Source organism: Clarias gariepinus, chromosome 16 (assembly GCF_024256425.1).
Source record: "Clarias gariepinus isolate MV-2021 ecotype Netherlands chromosome 16, CGAR_prim_01v2, whole genome shotgun sequence".
NCBI lineage: Eukaryota > Metazoa > Chordata > Actinopteri > Siluriformes > Clariidae > Clarias > Clarias gariepinus.
Genome location: NC_071115.1, coordinates 23,879,925 through 23,904,268, shown reverse-complemented (window position 1 = coordinate 23,904,268; position 24,344 = coordinate 23,879,925). Strand labels below are relative to the sequence as shown.

Below are 24,344 nucleotides of genomic sequence, written 5' to 3'. Positions count from 1 at the left end.
AAAGGACCCTGGAGGTTAAATGAATAAATAAATTAAAAAGAAATTTAATTGGCAAAACTGCCTGCATGCTACAGGCCGAAGAGCTCATATGAATATAAATCGAACATAGGGAGAATAAAATAAGATGTCGGTGAATCCAGTGTTTCTTATACTTGGCATTTTTTCTCTCTGATGTTTTCTCTTTCTCTCTCTCTCTCTCTCTCTTTCTCTCTCGCTCTCTCTCTTTGTTGCTTTGTGTCTCCAGCATTCCAAGCATTTTTGGGAAAGAAGGATGTGAGTGCAGAATTAGAGGAGGTGTATGGAGAGATTAGAGTGCAGAACACTCAGCAGTCTGCGTCTTTCTTCCGTCTGTTCCGTAATCCTTCCATCCGCTGGCAGCTCATCACTGTCATCACCATCATGAGCAGCTACCAGCTGTGTGGCCTCAATGTCGTGAGTACAAGCTGTCACAATACCTCATTCTCCTACTACCACACTACTACACTATTACACTCGAACTCACACACTATCATACTACACCATGGCCACACTGGAATTAAACCACACTATTACACTCATCCTACCACACTATCATACTATCACATAATTACACCGGCATAATACCACACTATTACACACATATTAAAATACTATCATACAGTAAAACTACATGATCACACACTATTACACACACACTATCACAATATCATACAACCAGTGTTGTTGGACGTTACATTACAGTGTTACTTTCTGATAAAAGTAACTAGTTTGAGTACTTTTCCACTGCAGAAAATGAAAACTCCATTGTGATTCTATAATAATAATATATATTATTAGTATATATAAGTATATATATATATAATAATAATACACTATTGCACTTTCACCCACACATGTTACCCCACACTACACACACTATAAGACTACTCATAACAAGTACTGAACGCCACGCTAATACACACACACACACACACACACACACACACACAATATATCGAGCTGTCTAGAAAAATTAGCAGAGCTACAAATGTGAAGTGGTGTAATTACACACATTTCCTTCTTCGTGAACTGTGACTGCATTTCTCTCTCTTTCTTTCTATGTCTGACTTTCTCCTTCTCTCTCTCTCTCTCTCGCTCTCTATTTCTGTCTGTCTCTCTGGGCCATATGTACTAAACTGTTCAAGGTATAATGAGGCTGCATGTGGGTTATTTGCAAAAAAAAAAAAAAGAGAGAGAAAGAAAATGAGTCTAAATGCATAATTTAAGCACCAACAAGCAAAGTGCGCTTCTTCCTTACTTTAACATAATAATTACAGTAGAGGGAGGACTGCGCACGTGTCAGCACAAAAACAGGCAGTGTGGCTGATTACACATTCTGTTCTGAAATTCGGGAAATTAGAGGCAGCGATTTGATTTTGTCATCAATAAAAATAGTCGTAGAGTCGGCAGGTAAATGACTTTTTAAAAAAATTATTTCAGGCTGAGATTGGAGTGCTCATCACGTTTTTATGGATTCTCAAATCATTTTATTTATGACAAAATGGGTAATAATACCATTTTATGACGTATAAGATAATATAACATAATAAAAAAAGAAGCACAATCTGTTGTAATACTGCTCGTATTAAACACTGCATTTGTCAAACTGATCCGGAAAATGGACCTAACCCGTCCACCGGAAAGACATTCAGAAAAATGTCAAAGAAGCTTATGAAGTTCTGTACAGAGTAGCATATTCATCAAAGCCCTCGACACTCACGTGTTCTGCCGCAAAAGTCCTTTCTTTAAGCAAGAAATTCAATTATTAGGGCATTATCTTCATTACTGCACTTGCATTTTGCCTGAACTCCTGAGCTTTTTGACATCGCTGCGGTTGACCGTTTGCATAATGAGCCTTAGTGAATTAATTTAAAGTGCACTGCAGGCACACCGTGTGACCCCATCGAGTCACATTTGGCACCACGCTTCCTGAAGGATATGCATTTGGTGCTTTATTTTTATATCTCTTCCTGTGTTTCTGCGTATGTCTCTTTGTAATGTGTTGTTTATAAGTGTGCACGTACACGTAGAACAGAGAGGAGGACTAGAGAGAGAGAGAGAGAGAGAGAGAGAGATGTGAAGTAACACCTGATATTGCAGATTTGCATACAGATGTGGAACCTTGGCATTTGCATTACGCTAGAGATAGGCAAATGAGTCTTAGGAAACAAAGATTGTCTATATTATGTTCATAATGTGATGCATATTAGCATATTCAGAACCCAACCGCGGTGGTCAATTTAAACCCATTTAAAGCTAGTTATGGTAACTGCACCAGCCAAAAGTGACAGGCAATTATTTTGCACCACAAAATGTTTCAATTCTTTCCCACCAGAGTGATTTGCCATTTAGATTTCATGATTATTAAGGTTTCTTCTTTTTTTATATTTTACATTGAATGGTTTGATTTTGTTTAAATATACTTTCCCTTACCTACAGTTTTGTGCAAAAGACTTGAGCAACTCCTCATTTCTTCATATATTGCTTCTAAAGAGCCAGACGTTCTTGTATTATTAATGTATGTAATGTCTTGAAAAATAGTTCCCCAGTCTTCCTGGAGGACTTTTTGGCTCTGATTTTCAGCAGTTTTTAAAGAACTGTTTGTGTTTGTTAAGCCACACTGCAGCCTATAACTCATTCAAGCATAAAAAACATCTAACTTAAGACATGAACTCGTGAGAAACAGGTGTAGATGATGACAGATGATCAGGTGATATTGATTAGTGATGCAGACAAGAGGGGAAATGAGGCTGCTGCAAAGATTTTCACATAAACAACCACTTTAACCCATTCTCAAAATAGTATTTTTAGGTATTTTGGATCCATTTTTCATTAGATTAATCTACAATCTACAGTACTGTTATTAAATGCCTAGTGCAGATTCAGAAAGCCATCTTACACATTTGCCTCTGACTGTTGCACTGATACTAACTGACACTCGCCTTCCATACATCTCTAATCAACATCCTACATAAAACTGTGGCAAATATACAATCATAATAATAAAATGAATGAGTGAACAATTTCTGAACTGTCGATCAAAAGCGCACCAGTGCTGTTGTATAAGGAGTTCATAACCTGAGTAGTCATACATAAGTGACATAAATTCATGACTTTATTTTATTTTAGGAAAATCCAGCTTTGATTATAATATTATTCCCAGAAAGTATTGATCATTCTAAAAATATATGAATTTGCATAATGTTCATCTATTCATTAGATTTTATTTAAAGCACATTATATATATATATATATATATAGGCTATATATATGGGTCATTCTAGAATTGCGGGTACATTTTGCGTCTCCGAGATAAACCTTTTATTATTTTTCAAAAACAAAAAATTTATTGAAAGAGTTTTGAAAAATTACACAAATTATATCAAGCTATCACTAAAAATAATGTTTATATGTGTATTTAGGAACATTTTGTCATGAAAATTTAAAATTAAAGACTCCCTCTATACCTATTTTTGACTGTCTATGCCTCCTGAATCATACATTCAGCTTCAATTATCATAAAATATTTACGTCTAATTTTAATCTTTTTTGTGTTTACTCTACTAATTTATGTAAACAGTTGCATAAAACATCTATTTTCTGTATTATTTGTAATTTTAGTAATTAAAAAATACATTTTGTGTCTGTCGCTACTTTCTGGTCAACTCTGGTAACTCTGTTATGAAAAAGGCACAACAATCTTTAAAGCACTGATAAAAAAAAGTATGTGACTTGCTCCAAGTGATGTCACTTTCTTTGGCGGGAAAATCTGGAAGGCACTGAGGTATGTCATTATTCCTCTCTCATTAATTTGTACAAAATGTGTGGGATACACCAATAGGAGATTAATTATTTGTCAAATCCGTTATTGTGATATTTCAGTGAATCTCTCATTCACTTTTTTAAAAACAATAATATGATGAAAATACATAAATTTCTGTTTTATACATGCCATGTGGTAAGCACAAAGCACAAAATGGTGGAAAATGTCAACTCTGTTATTGTCAACTCTGTTAGTAGTTGACAGATTTTTCTGTTCGTACTTTGATTTTCAGAATAATTTCTAAAAATCTTACAAGTTTAAGATCAGCAAATATTGAAAATATTAAAGTTGAAGTGTGTTCTATGAAAATAAAGTTTAACATAAAAAGAAAATACAATTTTTTGTCTTCTTTTTCTATTTGAAATGTACCCGCAATTCTAGAATGACCCATATATATATATATATATATATATATATATATATAAGTATCCATAGACAATTATTAATCTATTTTTCCTACACCAGGATGTCTGATGAAATTTCTTGTGAAGACTTTAAGCACAGTGCGGTGATGGGACTCTTAGCTGCAGTAAAACATCTGTCTGGGAACTGTACACACAATCAATTACCAACACCACTTGCACATTACAGAAATATGAGTCGGAGTTACAAACTGACCTCACTCCAGGCCAATTTCTCACATGTTTGGGCTATTAAAGGAGTTCCTGGGAGGCCAGCGTTTCAGACATGTACTGTAGCAAGCACTAGTGGAATAATAGGATAAATGCATTAGAGTAGCAGGTATAATAAAGGGAGTTCTGTGTTCTGGTACTCTGCACAATAAAAAAGTGCTGGTTTAACTCTAGTAGATAAAAATACAGAATTTACGAGTAACCTATTACTGTATCATACAGGGAGGGGTTATCATATAGCCCAGCATTATATCATTTACACTTAAATAAAAAGCTAACACCAATAACATGAAACGCATGGATGAAAGTTGTTTTAAAATTCCATTTGCTGAATTTCCATTAGAATAACTAACCACTGGGTTGTTGCCGGCGAATCACTTTGGAGCCATTATTTTGTAAGCTTTTTGAATAGCAGTCATCAGAATTCTCATTATACTGCCTCCACCCCCCGAACTGTGTGATTTAAAATCCCAAGGTTTATTAAAGCCTAATTAAATAACAGAGAGCAGTTTCTGGTGTCTTTCCAGCATAAGGCAAGTGTAAGTCAAGACCAGGCATGTAATCAACCCTGTTTTTAACCATGTTTTCTCCAACATGAACATCTAAACATTCACTGAACAGCAATATTCCAGTTCAGGATCAAGAGATAAGACTTGCTCCAAGTTCTTCTGCCATATTCCTTTACTATAGGTTGTTGGCAAAATGTAGTAGTATCTTCACTATTATGTAAATGTTCATTATTTAAATCTATATAAGCAGCAGAGGTGGCTATGTTACAGGACACAACTACACAAGTGCATATCCGGGTTATAGTTCAGTTCATATCAGATGCTGCACGTGGTAGTAAATTTTATACTGTATGGTAATCTTTACCCTTTTGGACTTAAAGATTTTGCTCTGTCCATCTCTCTAAGGTCAGATAAAGCACACATACTGTATAGCCGTAGCCAAAAGTTCTGACAATGACACAAATATATAAGTCAGCTGCTTCAGTGTTTTTCAGCAGCAGCCACAAGTTTAGTCTCAAGTAAGAAGCCGGAATTCCTGAGTCAGAGCTCAAGTGAAGATCAGCAAGTCACAAGTCGAGTGCAGAACGGCAAATCCGGACTCATGTTGTAAATATGGAGTCCAAGTCAAGTCTCAAGTAAAGAGCATCATGTCCCAAAGCTATATAAGTTTCATGGTTGCATACTGGTTAGCAACCTTGCATTTCCAGGGTCCGGGTTCAGTTCCCACCTCGGCTCTTTGTGCATGGAGTTTGCATGTTCTCCCCGAGCTTGGTGGTACCCCCTGGGTACAATTACATTAGATTTATACAATACATTAGGCAGTGGCATCCTGACTGATGGTAGACCATTCTTGCATACTTCTGCAATGCTTGGAGTTTGTCAGAATTGGTGGGTTTTTGTTTGTCCACAAGGATTGACCAATAGTTTACAATGGGATTAAGGTCTGTGGAGTTTCCTGGCAATGAACCCAAACTTTCAATGTTTTGTTCGCCCGAGGTTCTTAGTTGCCCTATGGCAAGGTGCTCCATCATGCTGGAAAAGGCATTTTTTTGTCACCAAACAGGTTTGGATGGCTGGGAGAAGTTGCTCTTTCTGCCTGTCTTCTGCCTGCGGATAAGTGAAGAGAGGATACGAGAGTTTGTTACCATAGTAATACAGTTCTGTACAGTATGTCAATAGTTTAATAAAGAAGATATAGGAACATTAGCAAGGCTAAGTATAATGTTGGTAAAGATTATGAAACTATAAGCATTAGCACCTCTGCAAAAGTCTGTTTTACACTTTTTTAAACTCTTGATTCCCTTTTTTTTGGGGGGGTATATTCGTCTAGACACTGCCAATTTGCCAAACCCACTGATGGTGCTGGGATCATGGAGTTTTGATGATACAGAGGAAATCTGATTATTCGTCTAAATCAATCCATATTGATTCATAACAAGTGCTGCACAACAATATAGTGTAAGAAGCTGACACCAAATAATTCTGAAGCTCAGGCGTTTTATAGCTAGAAATAAATTTAGTTTTTTTTTAACTTTTACTTTGCAGTAAAGAATCCGTACAGTGTTTGGGTGTTCGGAGATTTATTCTGCATTTATGAATCATCAGTGTAACATCTCACTCACTGCTACAGTTTCCCCTTATTAGTTAAAGTGTGTGGAATGTGTTTAATGTGCACTAAGGTTGTTATGTAGTATGAATGAATTGCATGCCAACCATATACTGTGTGTTTCTTATTTTACAGATCTGGTATTACACTAACGGGATATTTGAAGGCGCAGGATTTGACAAGAGCACAATTCCTTACGTGACCCTCAGCACAGGATTTATCGAGACTCTGTCAGCCATCATATCGGTGAGAGTAATGTATCTCTATACCTGTCTGTCTATCACGCTGTCAGTTGGCGAGGGCCCACTGGATTCTATGAGCCGTAGTAGATTTGATGCTCGTTCATGAAACGAAGAAACAGGACACATAAATCACACGCACACACACACTATAAATATATATAGTATATACAGTCTATACACTGCTAAGGAAAATGCCAGTGTGCCATATTAAAGTGAATTTTAGTGTGGGTTTCTCATTTTCTGTTTAAAGATGTAGATTAAGCTGCTCGCTGTTGGAGAAATGAGCTGCCCGGACTCATTTAGCTTCCTAAATCCCTCATCACTCTTCTCAAATTTATGCATTATATAACACACACACACACACACACACACACACACATACCGACAAGTGGGCTGTGCTTGCAGACGGTGTTTACAATTCATTCAGCATTATATGCTGTGAATTTTATACAGTGATTTTATATGGATTTACACATAGACAGACTGTATACTTAATTAGAAATTGACATATCCTCCGTGACGTCACCATAAAGCAGTTTTAAAGCTCACCTATGGGAACTCTGGTCGTCGCCATTTTGGCAGGAGCTAATTTCGCCTAAATCCTTGGATAATTCACAAATGGTCAAATGGATGGAGTGAGCAGAGCCTAGCTTTTGGTTGAAACACACCTATTTACTTACCGTAAGTGGGTCACTGGAAGCTCAGCGATTAAGGCATTGGATTGTGGTTCGGAAGGTCCCAGGTTTAAATCTCACCATCTCCAAGTTCTCCCTGTTGAGCCCTTGAGCAAGGCCTTAACACTCAACTGCTCAGATGTATAATGAGATAAAAATGTAAGTTGCTGTGGATAAGAGTGTCTGTCAAATGCCTAAATCTAAGTTACCACAAGCTAGCTAGCTTAGCTAAAATGCTAGGGTGGCTAACGTTAATTTATATGCTGATGTTACTTTGCATTTGATCGAACTTATCATCTATCTTATCATTTTTCTTATCTTGTTATCTTTACACATCATCCATGTTAATTCCTACATTTCCTTAAGTGATGCATATCAGCCACTCCTCTATTTATGCATAATCTTATGGCTTTATACAGTATAATTTTAACTGATAAGCCACATGAAAATGTTTGCCGTACAGACCAAATCTGCTTTTTTTTTTATTTGTACTAGGCTGCAAACATTGTCAATTCTGTTGTATAGTTAGACATTTTAACATGTGGATCTCTGCTGAAGGTGTCATGGTGGCATTGTGGTTAGCACCTTCAGGTTCCGGGTTCGATTTTTGCCTCGTGTCTGTGTGTATGGAGTTTGCATCTTCTCCCTGTGCTTGGTGGGTTACCTCTGGGTATTCCGGTTTTCTCTCACAGGTCAAAGACATGCAGATTAGACTAATTGGCAATCCCAAGTTGCCCATAGTGTGTGAATGAGCATGTATGTGTGTAAGCGTAGTTTTGTGCTCTGCAATGGATTGGCACCCTGTCCAGAGTGTACCCTGCCTCGTTCCCTAAGTCCCCTGGGATAGGCTTCAGACAATGCTTTCATTTGTCACCTGTCTGTGTATGTGCATGTGTGGACAGGTAATAAATCCGTTAGCTGTCCAACAGACCAAGTAAGAGCTTAAAGTAAGAGCTTAAAGAGCTCTGTTTTGGCATCCTGTTTTATACAATTTTTAGCTCTGTTTAACTAAAACATCCCTGCTAGCGCATTCCACATCCCTGCATGAGGTATATCCTAAATACAGGATAAAGAGGTACAGACGATGAATGAGTGAGTCAGTAAGTCAGTGAGTGAGTAAGGGATTTAGGGGGATTGACTCACTTTTGGAGCCCGTGGTGACAGACACATACATACATACATACAGTACAGATACTAACACACTTTCTGCCTCTATATACATTGTTTTTAGAGACATGCAGCTCGACAGACAGACAGATACAGGGATCAACAGACAGACAGAGAGACAGACATACTCAAAACCACAGACAGACCAACAATCAATGTTGGTATTTACCAAAAAACCAAAGGAGGTGCAGTCAGGCTCTTTAAAGCTCCTCCGTCAGAGGTCTGAATTATTGTATTCAGTCAGTTTGCCTGCTATGCCACATCCCTGCTAGCGCGTTCCACATCCCTGCTAGCGCGTTCCACATCCCTGCTAGCGCGTTCCACATCCCTGCTAGCGCGTTCCACATCCCTGCTAGCGCATTCCACATCCCTGCTAACGCGTTCCACATCCCTGCTAGCGCGTTCCACATCTCTGCTAGTGCGTTTCACATACCTGCTAGCGCATTCCACATCCCTGCTATTGGCTCTATATCCCTGCTAGCCCATCCCTGCTAGCACATCCCTGCTAGCACATCCCTAATAGCGTACTCCACATTCCTGCTAGCGCATTCCACATTCCTTCTAACACATTCCACATCCCTGCTAGCGCACCCGACATCCCTGCTAGCGCACCCGACATCCCTGCTAGCGCACTCCACATCCCTGCTAGCGCACTCCACATCGCTGCAAGCGCGCTCCACATTACACTACACACTATTACAATGTTCTTGAATTCTAACATGCTAATGATTTATCACTCACACATTATGATTTCTACTGCCTTTAGCTACAATAAGACCGGAAATCAATCAAGGGAATCTAATTTTAATGTTCTTTTATTTGTTTGATTGTTTGTTTCTCGACATTAAACTTTTTTATTTATTTTTTTATTTTTTTTTTTAATTACACTCCCATCCCATGATGCTTTGTGGCTCGTTTGTAGCTTCTCCTGTCTGATTTCCCTGGAGTGTACATAAAAAGCTCAGAAAACGCTTTTGGCCAAACAAAAAAAAACAACAACAACGCTACGTCCCAAAAGTAATTAGCAACACTCCAAGCGACAACAAAAAAATCACACGGATGGAGACGCACCCATTCACACACAGACAGACACATGCTCGCTGAGTGTGGGCTAGATAAGGATGTCCAATGGGTTAGTCAGCCTGCTGAGAGTGTGTGAAAAGCAACAATGCAAAAATCGTACATAGAAACACACAAGTGTGTGTGTGTGTGTGTGTGTGTGTGTGTGTGTGTACTGCTTCTGAAAGGATGACAGCAAAGACCAATAGAGCGTGAAGGGATCACTGAAAGGAACAGTGTGCAACACATATACACACACACACACACACACACACACACACACACACTCACACACTCATACTTCATTCATAAAGTGTTACTTGCATGGTGCATGTCACTGGAATATCTATGCTATATTCTTAAATATATACAAGCTGCCAGAACAACTTTAATGCACTTCTACAAAATTCTGCACGTCTCAGCAACTGGGCTGGTGCCATGAGCACTCTTTCCTACCCGGCAAAAAATCCATGTTTTAAGTTTGGAAATTTAGTTTTTTAGATGTTTAAAAACTAAAGAAGAATCTGTAAACGTATTGATCTGCAGGACAAGTGGAGCCAAGCCATGCCAGGCTACAACATAACGAAGAAAGTTTTTCAGTTTGCTTTCATTTGTCACCTGTCTGTGTATGTGCATGTGTGGACAAGTGATAAATTCATTAGCTGTCCAACAGAGACAGTTACAGCTCAAAAGTTCCCAGAGCTCTGTTCTGTAATCATGTTTTATACAGTTGTTAGTTCAGTTTGGCTTGTAGAAATAAGTTTGGGGTTTTTCAATATATGTTTTAAACCAAAATTAAGGTGCATGCAAGTACATTATAATAGGTCATGGTCCTTATAAATTTTATTGTCCGGCAAACCTGGAACGCAAATACAATGTCAGTAATTGGGGCCAGATTAGGGTGTTTTTTGTTTGTTTGTTTTTGTTTATTTTTCAAGCCTGTCTGAAATTAAAATTAAGGAGAATGTTAGTACCTTACAATACGTTTTTCTCATGATATATTTTCCTAGGTTCAAGTTTGTCACCCAGAACGCAAATACAGTGTAAGTAATTGGGGCCAAATTCCAGAACACCCGTTCCATGCAAGAATACATTCATAAGTTCAGCTGAGACTTATATATAGCCTCTGTAGTTCATTTGGGTAGGTATCTTTTATTTATAAGTTATGTTACAGTATATTTTCAATGCAAATTTACCTGTTTTCTTTCCCTAGAACAAGCCATATGTCTAACTGTAAAAGAAAAGTGTTAAATTTGTACAAAATCTGCTGTAACTTCAAAAGATACCAACTTAGTTTAGATCAGTGAGACTGTAGAAGAACCATATGAATCTCAGCTGAACTTTGGAATGCATTTTTGCATGAAAGGAGGATTGTGAAGTTGCCCCTATTTACTTACTTTGTAATAGCATACCTTGTGACAAACTTCACGTTCATTGTGCAGAGCACGAACAAGCTCAAACCATCAAGACCTATGGTAATGTACTTACATGCTCTTCCATTTTGATTCAAGGCAGACTTAAAAAAAAACCCTGAACAATCTTTTTTAAGGAGAAAACAAGATCAGATTCAATGGTTATGGTGTACATCACACACATCTGGGATTGTGGCAAGCTAAGTGGCATTGACAAGTCAACAACTGCAAATGAGAAGTTAAAGGATGTGACGACACCACTGAGAGTGAGGGATGGAGGGATGGTCGGCTCCTATGAGACATTGCAGGAGAAGATGGATGAGAAATCGATTTGCTGCTTTAAAAGTGTCGGGGGAAAATGCCGAACCAACGCTCAGCTAGTTTACTCTAAGACCAAAAGGATTCTGGATGATTGTAATTATCGATTTTTAACAGACGTTTACCGGTAAACAGTTGAGCAAATTAGAAAAGTGTTGTTATCGAATGGTCTGTTACTTACTAAAAAAGGTTTGTTCGCTAACAATGTAATTATTAATCCAGATTGATTGAACATTGCAAAATAAATGCGTGACACATTAATCAGGTAAGTGGTCAAATGTCACATTTATGGAGACAGCCATGGTACTAGGCGTTGCAAGTAAAAATACATGTATAAGGTATGGCCTTCAAATGATTTGCGGTGTGAGATAAGATGATTTCCAGTGACACCACAAAGTCAGACTTACAGTATAACTATTACAAAAAGAAAAAGCCTCGTATACCATCCATATCAATCTGTTGTTATAACCCTACAGTATATTGATTTTGCTAGTAATAAACCTGAATAATATCTGAATAATCCTTTATTTTTAGCTGCAGCACTGACAGCTGTCAATCAAATGATCTAGGTAGTTTTGCGGAGACACACTCCTACAGCCATAAGCAAATTCCGCCGTAAACGCTTACTTTGAAATGTAAAAGACCATAAGGGAAGATGTTAATAAACATTTGATGAAAGCCTGTTTTAAGGTTTTTGCTGAAGTTGCGTATTTTTGAGGATATATAAGCCAGACACATAATATTTAGACATTGATAAAGTTATTGTGTACAGTATATGAGGTAAAATAATAATATTCATACATTCATTTATTCATTCATCTTCTATACCGCCACTGGTGGGTAGAGTAGCCAAAGATTTTTGTCAAGTATGAGTGGCTGTACTTCAAAATAATATTACTTAAATAGAAGTAAAAAGTAGTAATCGAGAATATTACTCAAGTAAGAGTAAAAAAGTATGTCCAATTTTTTTTTACATAGAAATTATGTAAGCAGCCAGACAAAATGATGAGATAATGTACAAATTCTGACATTTCCAATGAAATAAATGTAATAAAATAAATAAATAAAATTAATGTCTTTACAAAATAGCAAATTAAGCAATAAGAAACACAAATTTCCTAATCTCACTAATTTCACAACATAGATCTTTTGAAACAAACACCTACTGTAGGTAACATGTATATATCTATATCTGATTGGTAAAAAAAAAAAAACGTGGTAGATCCACTGGCTGCATTTCACTGGTAAAAACAAAGAATATCAAATGTGTAAAAAAAAAAAATGATCCAGTGTAGTCGAATGTAGCAGAGGAAGAGTAGTGTTTCTTCTTCACAAATCTACTCAAGTAAAATGTATGGTGCAGTAAAACTACTCATAGTAGAGTGTACTTGAGTAAATGTAACAGAGTAAATGTCCTGTACAGGGACACGGGGGCCTGGAGCCTATCCCAGGCGACCCGGATGGTGCCAATCCATTGCATGGCCTACAGACACACACAAATTGCCAATCTAAGCTGCATGTCTTCGGACCGTAAGAGGAAACTCACCAAGCATGGGGAGAACATACTGTATAAACTCCACACACACACAGACCCGAGGCGGGTAACAAGCCATCAACCCTGAAGTCCACAGTGTTACCCACTACGTCACTTTGGCGCCAAAATAAAAATCTTTAAAGAACAAAAAGATAAAGCAAATCAAAGGTTCAAACCTGATTTCAAGTGCATTTGGGATCTGTTGCTGTCACTGGAAAGTCAAAGAAGCTGCCACATAAAACAAAAACAAAGAAACGTTAAAAGCATTAGGTCTGGCCGAATCATTTATTATATTTGTGGAAAGACAGGAAGAATGCACTGATGAGCTGAGAATACCAAAAGGCTTTAGAATTCCTTCCCTGGTAAAGAAGCACGCTTCACAAACAGTTGTCAAGATCAGGAACTCACTCCAGGAGGTTGGCATTGATGTGTCAGTGGCAACAATAAAAATAAGACTCTATGTTTAGAGGGTTTACTACAAGATGCAATACACTAGTAAACATGATGAGAGAAGTTGGGGTAAAAAACTGTACAGGTTACATCCTACAGGCAGAGATCAGCTTGTATGAGAATGAATATATGAGAAGAGAAGAAACTGCTCATGACTTTTGTGTGCATTTGTGGCTGCCAGTGAAAAAGATTACCTTTTATTTCTTATTGCTTTAGCAGCTGACTAAAGCAGCAGGATGTATTCTGAAGCATGTAGGGCTTTATTATTAAATAGAGCAGATGGAAAATGGCCCGAATCTGTCGGGGGGAACTTTTTTTTGTTTTTGTTTGGCAAAGAAGTGGAATGTTCATCGACCTGAAATAAATCCCATTAATCCCACATTTCATTTGCTGAAGTTGATACTTGAGAGCAAAATAGCCCAAGAACAGGACTAAAGTTGAACAGGATGAAAGTTTGTTAAAGTGAAACATGACTGGAGATGAGACATGGAATCATCACTACGACTCTGAGGCAACATCCTCAATCGCCAACCGAGAAAAAGTTCAAAAGTCAAGAATCAGCTGGAAAGTTCATCAATGCTTACAGTTTTCTGGGATTCTCAAAGATCAGTATTGGAACATCGAGATTCACAACTCAGCCTGAAACGTTTTTTAATGAGGGAATATCAAAGGTTGTTGACAGACGAACAAAGTGTATTGAAAAGCGATTGTGTCTGAAAATAATGTATTTGTCTTTTCTAAAAGTGAATTAAAATGAATTTTACAGCCAGAGTGCGGATAATTTTTGACACTCAAAGTCAAAGTCTAAATTCTGAGAAAAAGAAAAACAACTCTTTTTTTTATGGTGGTCTTTATCTTCTGTATTTGAACTTTGAAGTTTGCTCATTATTTATTTTCTTCAGTACACTGTTATCAACCTTTGACTTGTCAGCTAGCTATATTTAATATCTTTTTTTCCCTTTGAGCCACCCAAGTTATTTATTAAAATGACATTCAATTAAATGAACCCGGTCTTTATTCTGGCTGTGGTACAGTATCTGCTTGCAACACTTTCATTGCTCTATGTTTGTCAAATTCTGTTGTAAATTACTGGCGGCACATGGCTGGGTCAATACAGCTGCAAAGTGGATAGCTACTGTACAGACCTTCTATTACCAATCAGATTTAATTAAACATACAATGTAAGCAAAAATGTTCTAGCTTATCTACCATAAATAGCATGACCACAGTACGTAGTTTAAAGCTTCTGCAGTCAACTGCACAAGTCTTTCTTTTTTAGCTTTACTACTTTGATGTGGTTATTTTTGTTGTCCTTTAAAGCAAAAATTAAAATGCAATCCATTTTTATTGAATGAATTCCATTATGACCTGTGATGTTACATTTGGTCCTACCAGTTGCACCCAGCTAGTCTAGTTTCCTATTGGTTGGTCCAGATTTGTTTTTTGGACCCTAGCGAGATCAGATTTGAACTCCAGGGGATTAACAACCTGGAAAAACCTCCCAGATGTGGCTGTCAGTAACATGCTGGTCATTAAGCATCCAGTTTTAGTTGGTCCATACAAGTGCATTTTAAGAAGTGGTAATATTTATCCAGGTGGCACGGTGGTGTAGTGGTTAGCACTGTTGCCTTGCACCTCCAGGGTCCGGGTTCGATTCCTGGCCAGGCTCAATTCCCGTTTCTGTGTGCATGGAGTTTGTATTTTTTCCCAGTGCTTGCTGGGTTTCCTCCAGGTACTCCGGTTTCCTCCCACAGTCCAAAGATATGCAGGTTAGGCTACTTGGCGTTCCCAAATTGCCCGTAGTGTGTGAGTGTATGTGTGTGAGCCCTGCGATGGTTTGGCACCCTGTCTAGGGTAAACCCCACCCTGTGCCCTAAGCCTCCTGAAATAGGCTCCAGGTCCCCACAACCCTGAATACAGGATAAAGCGGTATGGAAGATGAGTAAGATGAGATCTCTATCCATACTTTTTATGCTGTATAGGGTCAAGTGATAGGGAACATCACTCAGCATATATCACAGGGCACCACTTACGTCCAATTATACACTACCAAATCATACAACTTGGAAATTAACAGATTGATGATTTTTGTTGTTTTTGATCTCATATGCAGCTTACATTGCGTAGATGTGTAGATGTAAATTTTAACTTCACTTTTTATTTTAGCAGCTTAATATAAACATATCCTGAATCAAGGTTGGCTTTGACTATGCAAAAACATGACTCACCGGTTGATTTATTCAAATCCTGATTGACTAATACAGGTCAGAGTCAGAGCCCTACCACCATGACTCACTTTTATAGGTAATCAGTACGTACTGTAGCTCTGCTTTTAATTTGGTCAGTTTACTCTTCCGTTCTGCGTCACTAACAGTCACTTCGGCCCATTTGGCATAAATGGCCAGCTCTCACTGAAAATAAATGACTTCCGGCTATTCTAGACTTCCGGCTGTTGGTGGGTATGCGGGGTCAAACAAGAGCACCGTCCATGGGCCCTTTCTCAAATCAGATTCTATATGGCAAAATAGAGGAGACTAATGTTGTTAGTAATAAAAAATAAAAAAAAAGAAGGAATATGCATGCTGTCCAGTCTTCTTTTTATAGACATCACAACTCTTACAGCTCAGACACAAGTGTTCTTTGTGCGTCCACTATCCTGTTCCCGTTTGTGGACGTTGCCGGAGAAACCCCCGGGGCCCGCTGTCACTCTGATGAAGCCATAAGTAGAGTCGGGTGACAAATCATATCAGAGTCTCTTTTTTTTTCTCTGTCTCTGTTTCTCTCGCTCTCTCTCTCTCTCACACACACAAACATGCACTGACTCCAAAAATTGGTGAAGAGACAGAGCGAGAAAGCGACTGGAGCAAAGTAGAAAACAGAATGAAACAGTCAGTGAGAGGACAAGGGAAAAAAAAAAGAGTGATGAGAGATGGAGAGAGAGGAAATGAAGAGAGATCAGGTGACCTGTCAGAACTCTGCGGCTGATCTGAATTGAGTGTTTCTATTTATATTTGCAGGGTGCACACATGCTGCCTCAAACTCTATACAGGCTATTATTAGACACATTGCCTGTGTGTGTGTGTGTGTGTGTTAAATAGTTTTACTCAATTACCCTTTTTTTCTTATGTCTATCCATACTCCTTATCATTGACTATTTTATTGTCTGTCTGTTTCTCAGGGTTTAGTGATTGAGCGTGTTGGACGGAAGCTGTTGCTGATATTTGGCTTCGTGGCGATGGCCGTGTGTTACAGCCTCCTCACTGTCTTCTTGAACTTCCAGGTCAGAAGGTCATCTTTTAAACAAATGTGGTCACAGGTTACAGATTAGAGAGCTCATGGTACCTCCGAGGCAGTATACAGTAATTCGTACCATAGACACCCACAAGCATACAGTCAGGTCATAAGTATTTGGACAAATTCTAATTTTATTCGTCACATACACAGTCATACACAGTATGATATAGAGTGAAATGCGTATACGACTGCTGTTGACCTCAATATTACAAAAAATAGGAGAATTTAAAAAACTTTTAAGCTTACATAATATACAGCAATAAGAATAAAAATTTTAATGAAATATTAGAAAAAGATAGAAATATAAAGAAGTTAAAGAATGTATAATAAAAATATATAATAAAATATAAATCATAAAATAGAATATAATAGAAATGTAATGTAGGATTACATCATAGGATAGGACAGCACCAATCTTTGTAATTATTGCCTCTGTAGACTCCCATAGTGGGGTTGGCGCAGCAGACTCGTTTTTTGTTTTTATGTTTTCTCTCATTCCTTATATGGCTATTTTTCCTATCGCCCACTAGAACACTTTTGTTTTATTTATTACTAAAGGGAATGCTAAATGGCTTTTGGTCTTTTATGTATTAGCGCAGTGATCTCCAACCTTTTTTGCACCACGGACTATATTTTGCGAGACAGTTTTCCAAAGATCGGCCAAAGCATAATAAACTGTGCATACATACAACGTACCATAACACAGAATCAGTGTAAACCCATCGAGTAGTGATGAGAGACAGTCACACCCAAAGTGTATTCCTAACATCCAGTCGTTCTTTCGCTTTCATCTCTGCCAATGTAGACATCGCGTTTTACAAGATAGGTTGTTGGAAACGGAGGCGTTCCTTTGTGGCAATCTCAGGATATTCCACCTTAATTTTAAACCAGAACGTTGGCAGAGTTGAAGATGTCTCAAACATACTTCTAAGGCCGCATCTATAATACAGAGCAGGCTTAGAGCATGTGTCACCTGTTGGGATAAACCCGTAATTCAGGTAGGATTTTTGACATATTTTTTTTATGCAGCTTCTTTTTTGTTGGGAGTCTCAGAGTCATTGGGGCATTTCCCCTTTTTTCCCCAAAGACGAGATTATTTATTTATTATTTCTTTCTTTCTGTCCGGCCTGGTACAAAATCATCCATGAACTGGTACCAATCCACGGCCCGGAGGTTAGGGACCACTGTATTAGCAGATAAATTTACAAGGGAGTCTGGCACCGGACAAAGCCTCTTTTTCTGTTAATTAACTAGAAAACATTCAACACCCTGTCACGTGCATGTGTGTGTTTCTCTCTTGGTCGGCAAATGTGTTGGGACTGGCCGTTCATCCCTCAGATTTTAAGCTTAACTCAGCTCAAGTAGGAAACTCAAGCGTTTGGTGAGGGTCATTGGTTCCAGACTTCATTGACTACAAAATCATTGCATCCAAATATTAAAAAACAATCCTCATACAGTATTTTTATTAATGCTAGTTTGTCCAATTATTTTTGAGTCTGTGTTAAAAATGGCAGTTATTACTAAACAGTTAACAGTTAATGCATTCTTTTTGCTAAACCTATTGAATTAACGCCGAAAGTCTACCCTTCAGTCACATCTCATTATAAATCCATTGTGGAGGTCTTACAGAGGCACGAATATGAAAATTCTATAACGAATGTCCAAAATCCAATAACACCAACTGACATTCGGGACACACACAAACATGTAGGTTTAATGAGTTCTTTAGGGAATAAAAACAAAAGGTCACCTTCCTGTTTTTCTAGTGTTTAACTCGTTCAGTAAACCAGCATTTCATTTTAAATACAATAAACCTTTATTTGAAATACATTTTCGTTCAGAAATTCGGGTGAAACTAAATATGACCGTTATTGTACCTTTACACTTATATACACTAATAAAAAGCTTAATAGCTATGTGCTAGCAAACTTATTTACAGTTAAACAATAAAAAATATATATTTTTATGATCATATTGTCCAGTTGCCTAGCAACAGTATGTACTGTATCAGATAACTTTCCACTTATATGCCTAGCTTTTTTTTATGTACAATTTCAAGTGTCAAAAGCAGGTGACAAGTTTGCTTTAAATACACCATTAAAATGGAAAAGAATAGGCAGAGTCTGGTAAATCACATTTGAATTAATATACCGTAATTCTTAGTCAGATATAAATTCTACACATCATCATCTTTTAATCCACTAAAATTTTTAGTAAACAAGCTGAACCACCAAGATGCAATTACAGTAAACACTCTAAGTACACAAAAGTAGCATTACAGTTACAATATATATCAAACCAGAAAAGTCTAAATGCAATCATAGCACAAATTAGCATAAAAGTATCCATTAAAACCATAAACTATCATTGAATTTACCTGAATAAAATATAAACTAGCATTATGGTAGTAAACAGACTAAAATATAAAGTAGCAATATTAAATTGGATCAAACTTAAACTAGCATTACAGTAAACAGACAAACGCAAACTACAGTAGCATCATAATAAACAAGCTAGTAAATAAAACAACACAAATAAGATGCAATCATACTGCTGCTGTCATACCCACACACCCATATTTTTACCCTTGTATATTTTCATACCTCGAGCCTTTTCAGACAGGGAAGGATATCCTTTGACCTTGGAGCACACAAACATGAAAAACAAACCAACTTCCCTCAGACTGAAGAAGCTACTCTGATGAGTGGTGAAACATACCTAACAAGAAAGAAATTCTTGACATGACTTCCAGATAACCTCATCCGGATGACTGAAAATTTTCACAGACATTATTGTAAAAATATAAACACTAACAAGCATTAAATATGCTAAAACATGAACCAGCATTAACATAAACCAGCCTATTGTAAACAGACATCCATATCCATCCATTCATCTATCCATATAGGAACCTACGTATTTATTCCTATTTGTACGACTGTGGTACAACGTGATTCCTCCAGTCAAAACTGACATAAACTAGCATTAAACAATAATTACATAATGAATGTAATAAACAAGATAAAACCTAAACTAAATAAAGAATGTAATAAACAAGATAAAACTCAAATTAGCATTATCGTAAACAGACAAAACACAAACTACCATTATAGTAAACATAAAAAGTATAATCTAGATATAAACAAGCTAAAACATAAATTAACATTATTGTAAACAACTTAAAAACTACAAACTAGCATTAAACTGTTTAAAATATAAACTTGTGATATAGTTTTTTAAAAAAGGCTAGAAGTCAAATTAGCATTATTTGACATCAGTGTTCATTTTGTCAACAAATACTTCTTTTCCTGTGACCGAGACGAGACGTCACGGATATCAGTGAACAGTGGCAGTGACAAAATCAGCATGCAATATTGTTGAAAAAAGACAGGACTAAAATGTGGTTTAAAAAATACAAACTAATAAAACTTTTTTTTTTTTAAACTATTTATTTATCCTTTATTTTCATCAACATATCATTTTTGTCACAATCCACTGCGATACGGTGTTCATTCATTATGGCACAAGCAGCGATATTTCCCGGGTCCCTGTGCGTGACATATCAGGAGTAGTTTGCACAGGATGTTACAACCTCAGTCATCTTTAACCCTTCGTCATCACAGCAGTATTACAGTACTCGGGCGAAAGAGAAGAGACATTTATTTGGGCCCATTTTTGTCAAATTGAACCGGAGAAAAAAGGCAGATGAAAGGTAATATTGGAGGGGAAACAGTGTGGGCACACGATTGCTGGGAAAAATACCACAAACCTTAAGAGACACATCAAGGCATACCATAATAATCACCCAGTTTCACAGCCTCTTTGTGGTTACCACATGTTAACATAATTGTGTTGTGATGTATTTTCTTTTCTTTTTTTAGTTAAACCGTTGCCAAACACGTTAAGCTAATACTGTAGGTTAACAAATGATTGTGACCCATAGAAGCTATCCTTACAACCGTCCAAAAAAATAAAAAAACTTTGTACACTGTCATGTCCCTACTGCTCCTATTGTTTTGTAGTTTAAAAAAGTATAGACGTGCAGCAGTTGTTTTAATAGATAAAAATAATTATAATTAGCTGTAAACATCAGATGAAAAGATACATTTTAAATGCTAAAAAAAATAATTTTGTGAAAACCTTTTAAAAAACAGTTTTGGCTATAGACTGTAGGGTTAATTAATAATAATCTTGATGCTACAATGTGACGTTTCATTGACTAAAACTAGACTAAAATGTCCAGACGTTTAGTCGACTAATACAAGACTAACCAAAAATAACATAAGATTGACCAAATATGATAAAAACTAACAGGGATATTTATCCCGGGACTTCGTTAAGACTAAGACCAAAATTGAAAATAACTGACAAAATTACCACTATTTGACATAAACATAAACTGGCATATTGTAAACAGACAAAACATAAACTAGCATAATGGTAAACAGACACAAATTGTAAATTATAGTAAAATATAAACTAGCTGTATAGCAAAAGTAAACATGCTTAAACACAAATCATTGTGTAAACATGGTCAAAAACAAAGCATTATTTTATACAGACAAAAACACAAACATTATAGTAAACAGACTCAAATATAAACTAGTAATATAGTAAATTAGACAAAACCCTATATAAACTAGCATTATATTAAACAGACTTATAACAAATAAAGTACCATTAAACTGTATAAAATATAAACAGAATAAAAACTGTTAAAAAAAAGTAAACTATAAAGGTAAACTGTATAAAATAGTAAACAGGCAACACACTTGCATTATAGTAAACTAACGCACACGAATTAGCATTATTTTACAAAGACAAAAACACACACTAACATTATCGGAAACAGACAAAAATTTGAACTAACAATATTAAAATGAATAAAACATAAATTAGTAATCTAATAAACAAACGAAAACTTAAATTAGCATTATTGTAAACAGACATAAACATTAGTTATAATGAGCATTACATAATTGGACTTAAAGGACCAAATTCAAGTGATAAAGAATTGTCAGCTGAGGCAGAACACAACATGCTCCTGGTTTCTTCCTTTATGAATATCTATACTTATATCAGTCTCCTCCACATAAATCAGCTTGACTGTTATTGGGTCTGCAGCTTATTTCCTCTTTCTCTCTTCTAGATGAAATTTGAAATCTAGATAAGTTATTGTAAGAAACCATGGCTCTGATGGAAGAGCGAAAACAGCTGCTGGATCTAGAGAGTTAATGAGAGATTTGCTGTATGAATATCTTTATTTTCAGATGCCATAAAAAGAGAAAGAAAGATAGAGAATCATACCTAGTTCTTGGACTCGTTGAACAGTTCTTATACGCCACATATTAATACAAAAAGAAATTGATATTGATTTGAATAAACTTTATCTATCTTTATCTGTATTCTAGCACTTAAAAATGTTGGGCCTGACTCCACTAAAGCAGATTATTGCAATTGATTGAGTGGTGAAGCATGGCCCGTTATCCGCTCAAGCAGTGTGAACTGGTAAACGAAAATAGCATCAGTTCAATAGATCTGTCCATATTGTTGTTTTATGAGCAGCTTTTCTGTTCTAGAGAACTTGTTCATGACCAGCCATCAGTTGAGACTTAATAAAAGATTTTCATTTTTTCCTGCTGAAAAGTAACCCCCCCACAGAAGCACACTACTGCCAACATCCTTGATGGAAGGATTGTTGTTATTTGAATTCTGAGCTGTATTTTAACAGCATTAAAACACTTTGCTTTTAGCCTGAATTTAACGCTCTCAGTCTTTGAGTTAAAGGAAAAAAGCTTCAGTCCAATAGATCAGATCAAATATGTATTCTACTAGGGTCGCCTCTGTGATAGTTGTCTCACAGTCATGCTGCTGTTTTGCCACAAAGTGCACAGAAAAGTGGAAGCATGTCAAAGTCAAATTTATTTATAAAGGACATTTAGCACAACACAGTTGGCCGAAGTGATGTACAGTACAACCCCAAAATAGCTGCCGACATAGTAACAGACTTTATAAACAGACAATAACAAGAAAATAAAATCCAAATAAAACAATTAATAATTTTTTTTATTATTCTAATTTACACACAGTACACAATATCATATGGAGTTTACTAGCTTGTGATTCGTTTTATAAGATAATGTCAAAACTGTATCTGTAAATCCAGTACTGTGAGCCTTCTCCTCCAGTTCGCACTATATGTATTTATTGGAAACAAGTTTCTGATAAAAAGGTGTACAAAAGTATTTTAAAATTTCCATTCAACATAATTGAGACAATATATACAGTAGGACTGACATAAAGTACTGGGCAAAAGTCGAGGCACTCATCATTTCTTGACATTTTCCTTCAAAAGAGTCAGACTTTCTTGTATTTTTTTTATGTCGTTTTTAATGGCTTTTTTTTTTTTAGCAAGGAATGGTTTTGTTTGTTAAGCCACACAGTGACCGATAAATCATTTAAGCATGAAAAAACATCAAACTGAAGGCATGAACCAGTGAAAAGCAGGTGGAGATGATGACAGATAATCAGGTCAGTGATTAGTATCCTAGTGATGCTGAATACAGAGTGGTTGGAATAGACGAGAGGGGAAATGAGGTTGCTCTGAGGTTGTTACATAAACAGTAACTTTTTTTAATCGGACCTTTGGGAACTTTGTAGCCTGTTGCAGTAAAATATTTGTTTTAATTTCCTTAAAATTAAATTTTTTGTTTAATTATGCGCCAAATGTTCTCTATAGATAAGATGATGGATGGCAGGCTGGCCAATTCAGCACTCAGACTCCTCTACAACAAGGCCAAGCTGTAGTAATAGCTGCAGTATGTGGTTTTGCATTGTCCTGATGAAATGCACAAGGCCTTCCCTGAAATAGATGTCATCTAAAACCTTTATATAACTTTCAGCATTAATAGTGCCTTCCAAAACATGCAAGCTGCCAATACCTTATGCACTTATGCACCCCATACCATCAGAGATGCTGGCTTTTAAACTGAACGCTAATAACAAACTGGAGGTCTCCCTTCTCTTTAGCCCGGAGGACACGTTGTCCATTTTTTCCAATAAGAATGTCAAATTTGGACTCGTCTCACTTTCCACAATCCATTTTAAATGAACCTAGTCCCACAGGACCCGACAGCACTTTTGGACCATGTTCACTTCCTTTTGACATGATAGAGCAAAATTTAGTTGGCATCTGCAGATGGCATGGTGGATTGTGTTTACCAACAGTAGTTTTTGGAAGTATTCCTGGACCCATTTAGTAACGTCAATGTCACATCATGCCGATGAGTGATGCAGTATCGCCTGAGGGCCCGAACACCACGGCCATCCAACAAAGGTCTTTGGCCTTGTCACTTGCGCACAGAGATTTCTTCAGTTTTTATTTGAATCTTTTGATGATGTTATGCCCTGTAGATGATGAGATTTGCAAAGCCTTTGCAATTTGATGTTGAAGAACAGATTGCAGAGCCTATGACCATCTTTACTTCTGAGAGACTCTGCCTCTCTAAGACATCCCTTTTATGGCTAATCATGTTACAGAGCTGATGCTAGATTATTTTTAGCCCTTTGTTGCCCTTGTGCCAACTTTTTTGGGACCTGTAACAAG

The 24,344-nt window shown here is 36.8% G+C and overlaps 1 protein-coding gene across 2 annotated transcripts in view; it reads left to right on the top strand.

Annotated features, from left to right (window-relative positions):
* Positions 1–24,344, top strand: part of slc2a9l2 (solute carrier family 2 member 9, like 2) — a 123,609-nt gene that overhangs the window by 69,933 nt on the left and 29,332 nt on the right. For both annotated transcript variants that reach the window (XM_053514772.1, XM_053514771.1), the window contains exons 8-10: positions 245–432; positions 6,724–6,834; positions 16,623–16,724. In XM_053514772.1, coding sequence (XP_053370747.1) covers positions 245–432; positions 6,724–6,834; positions 16,623–16,724 — 401 coding nt within the window. The remainder of the gene's footprint in view (positions 1–244; positions 433–6,723; positions 6,835–16,622; positions 16,725–24,344) is intronic.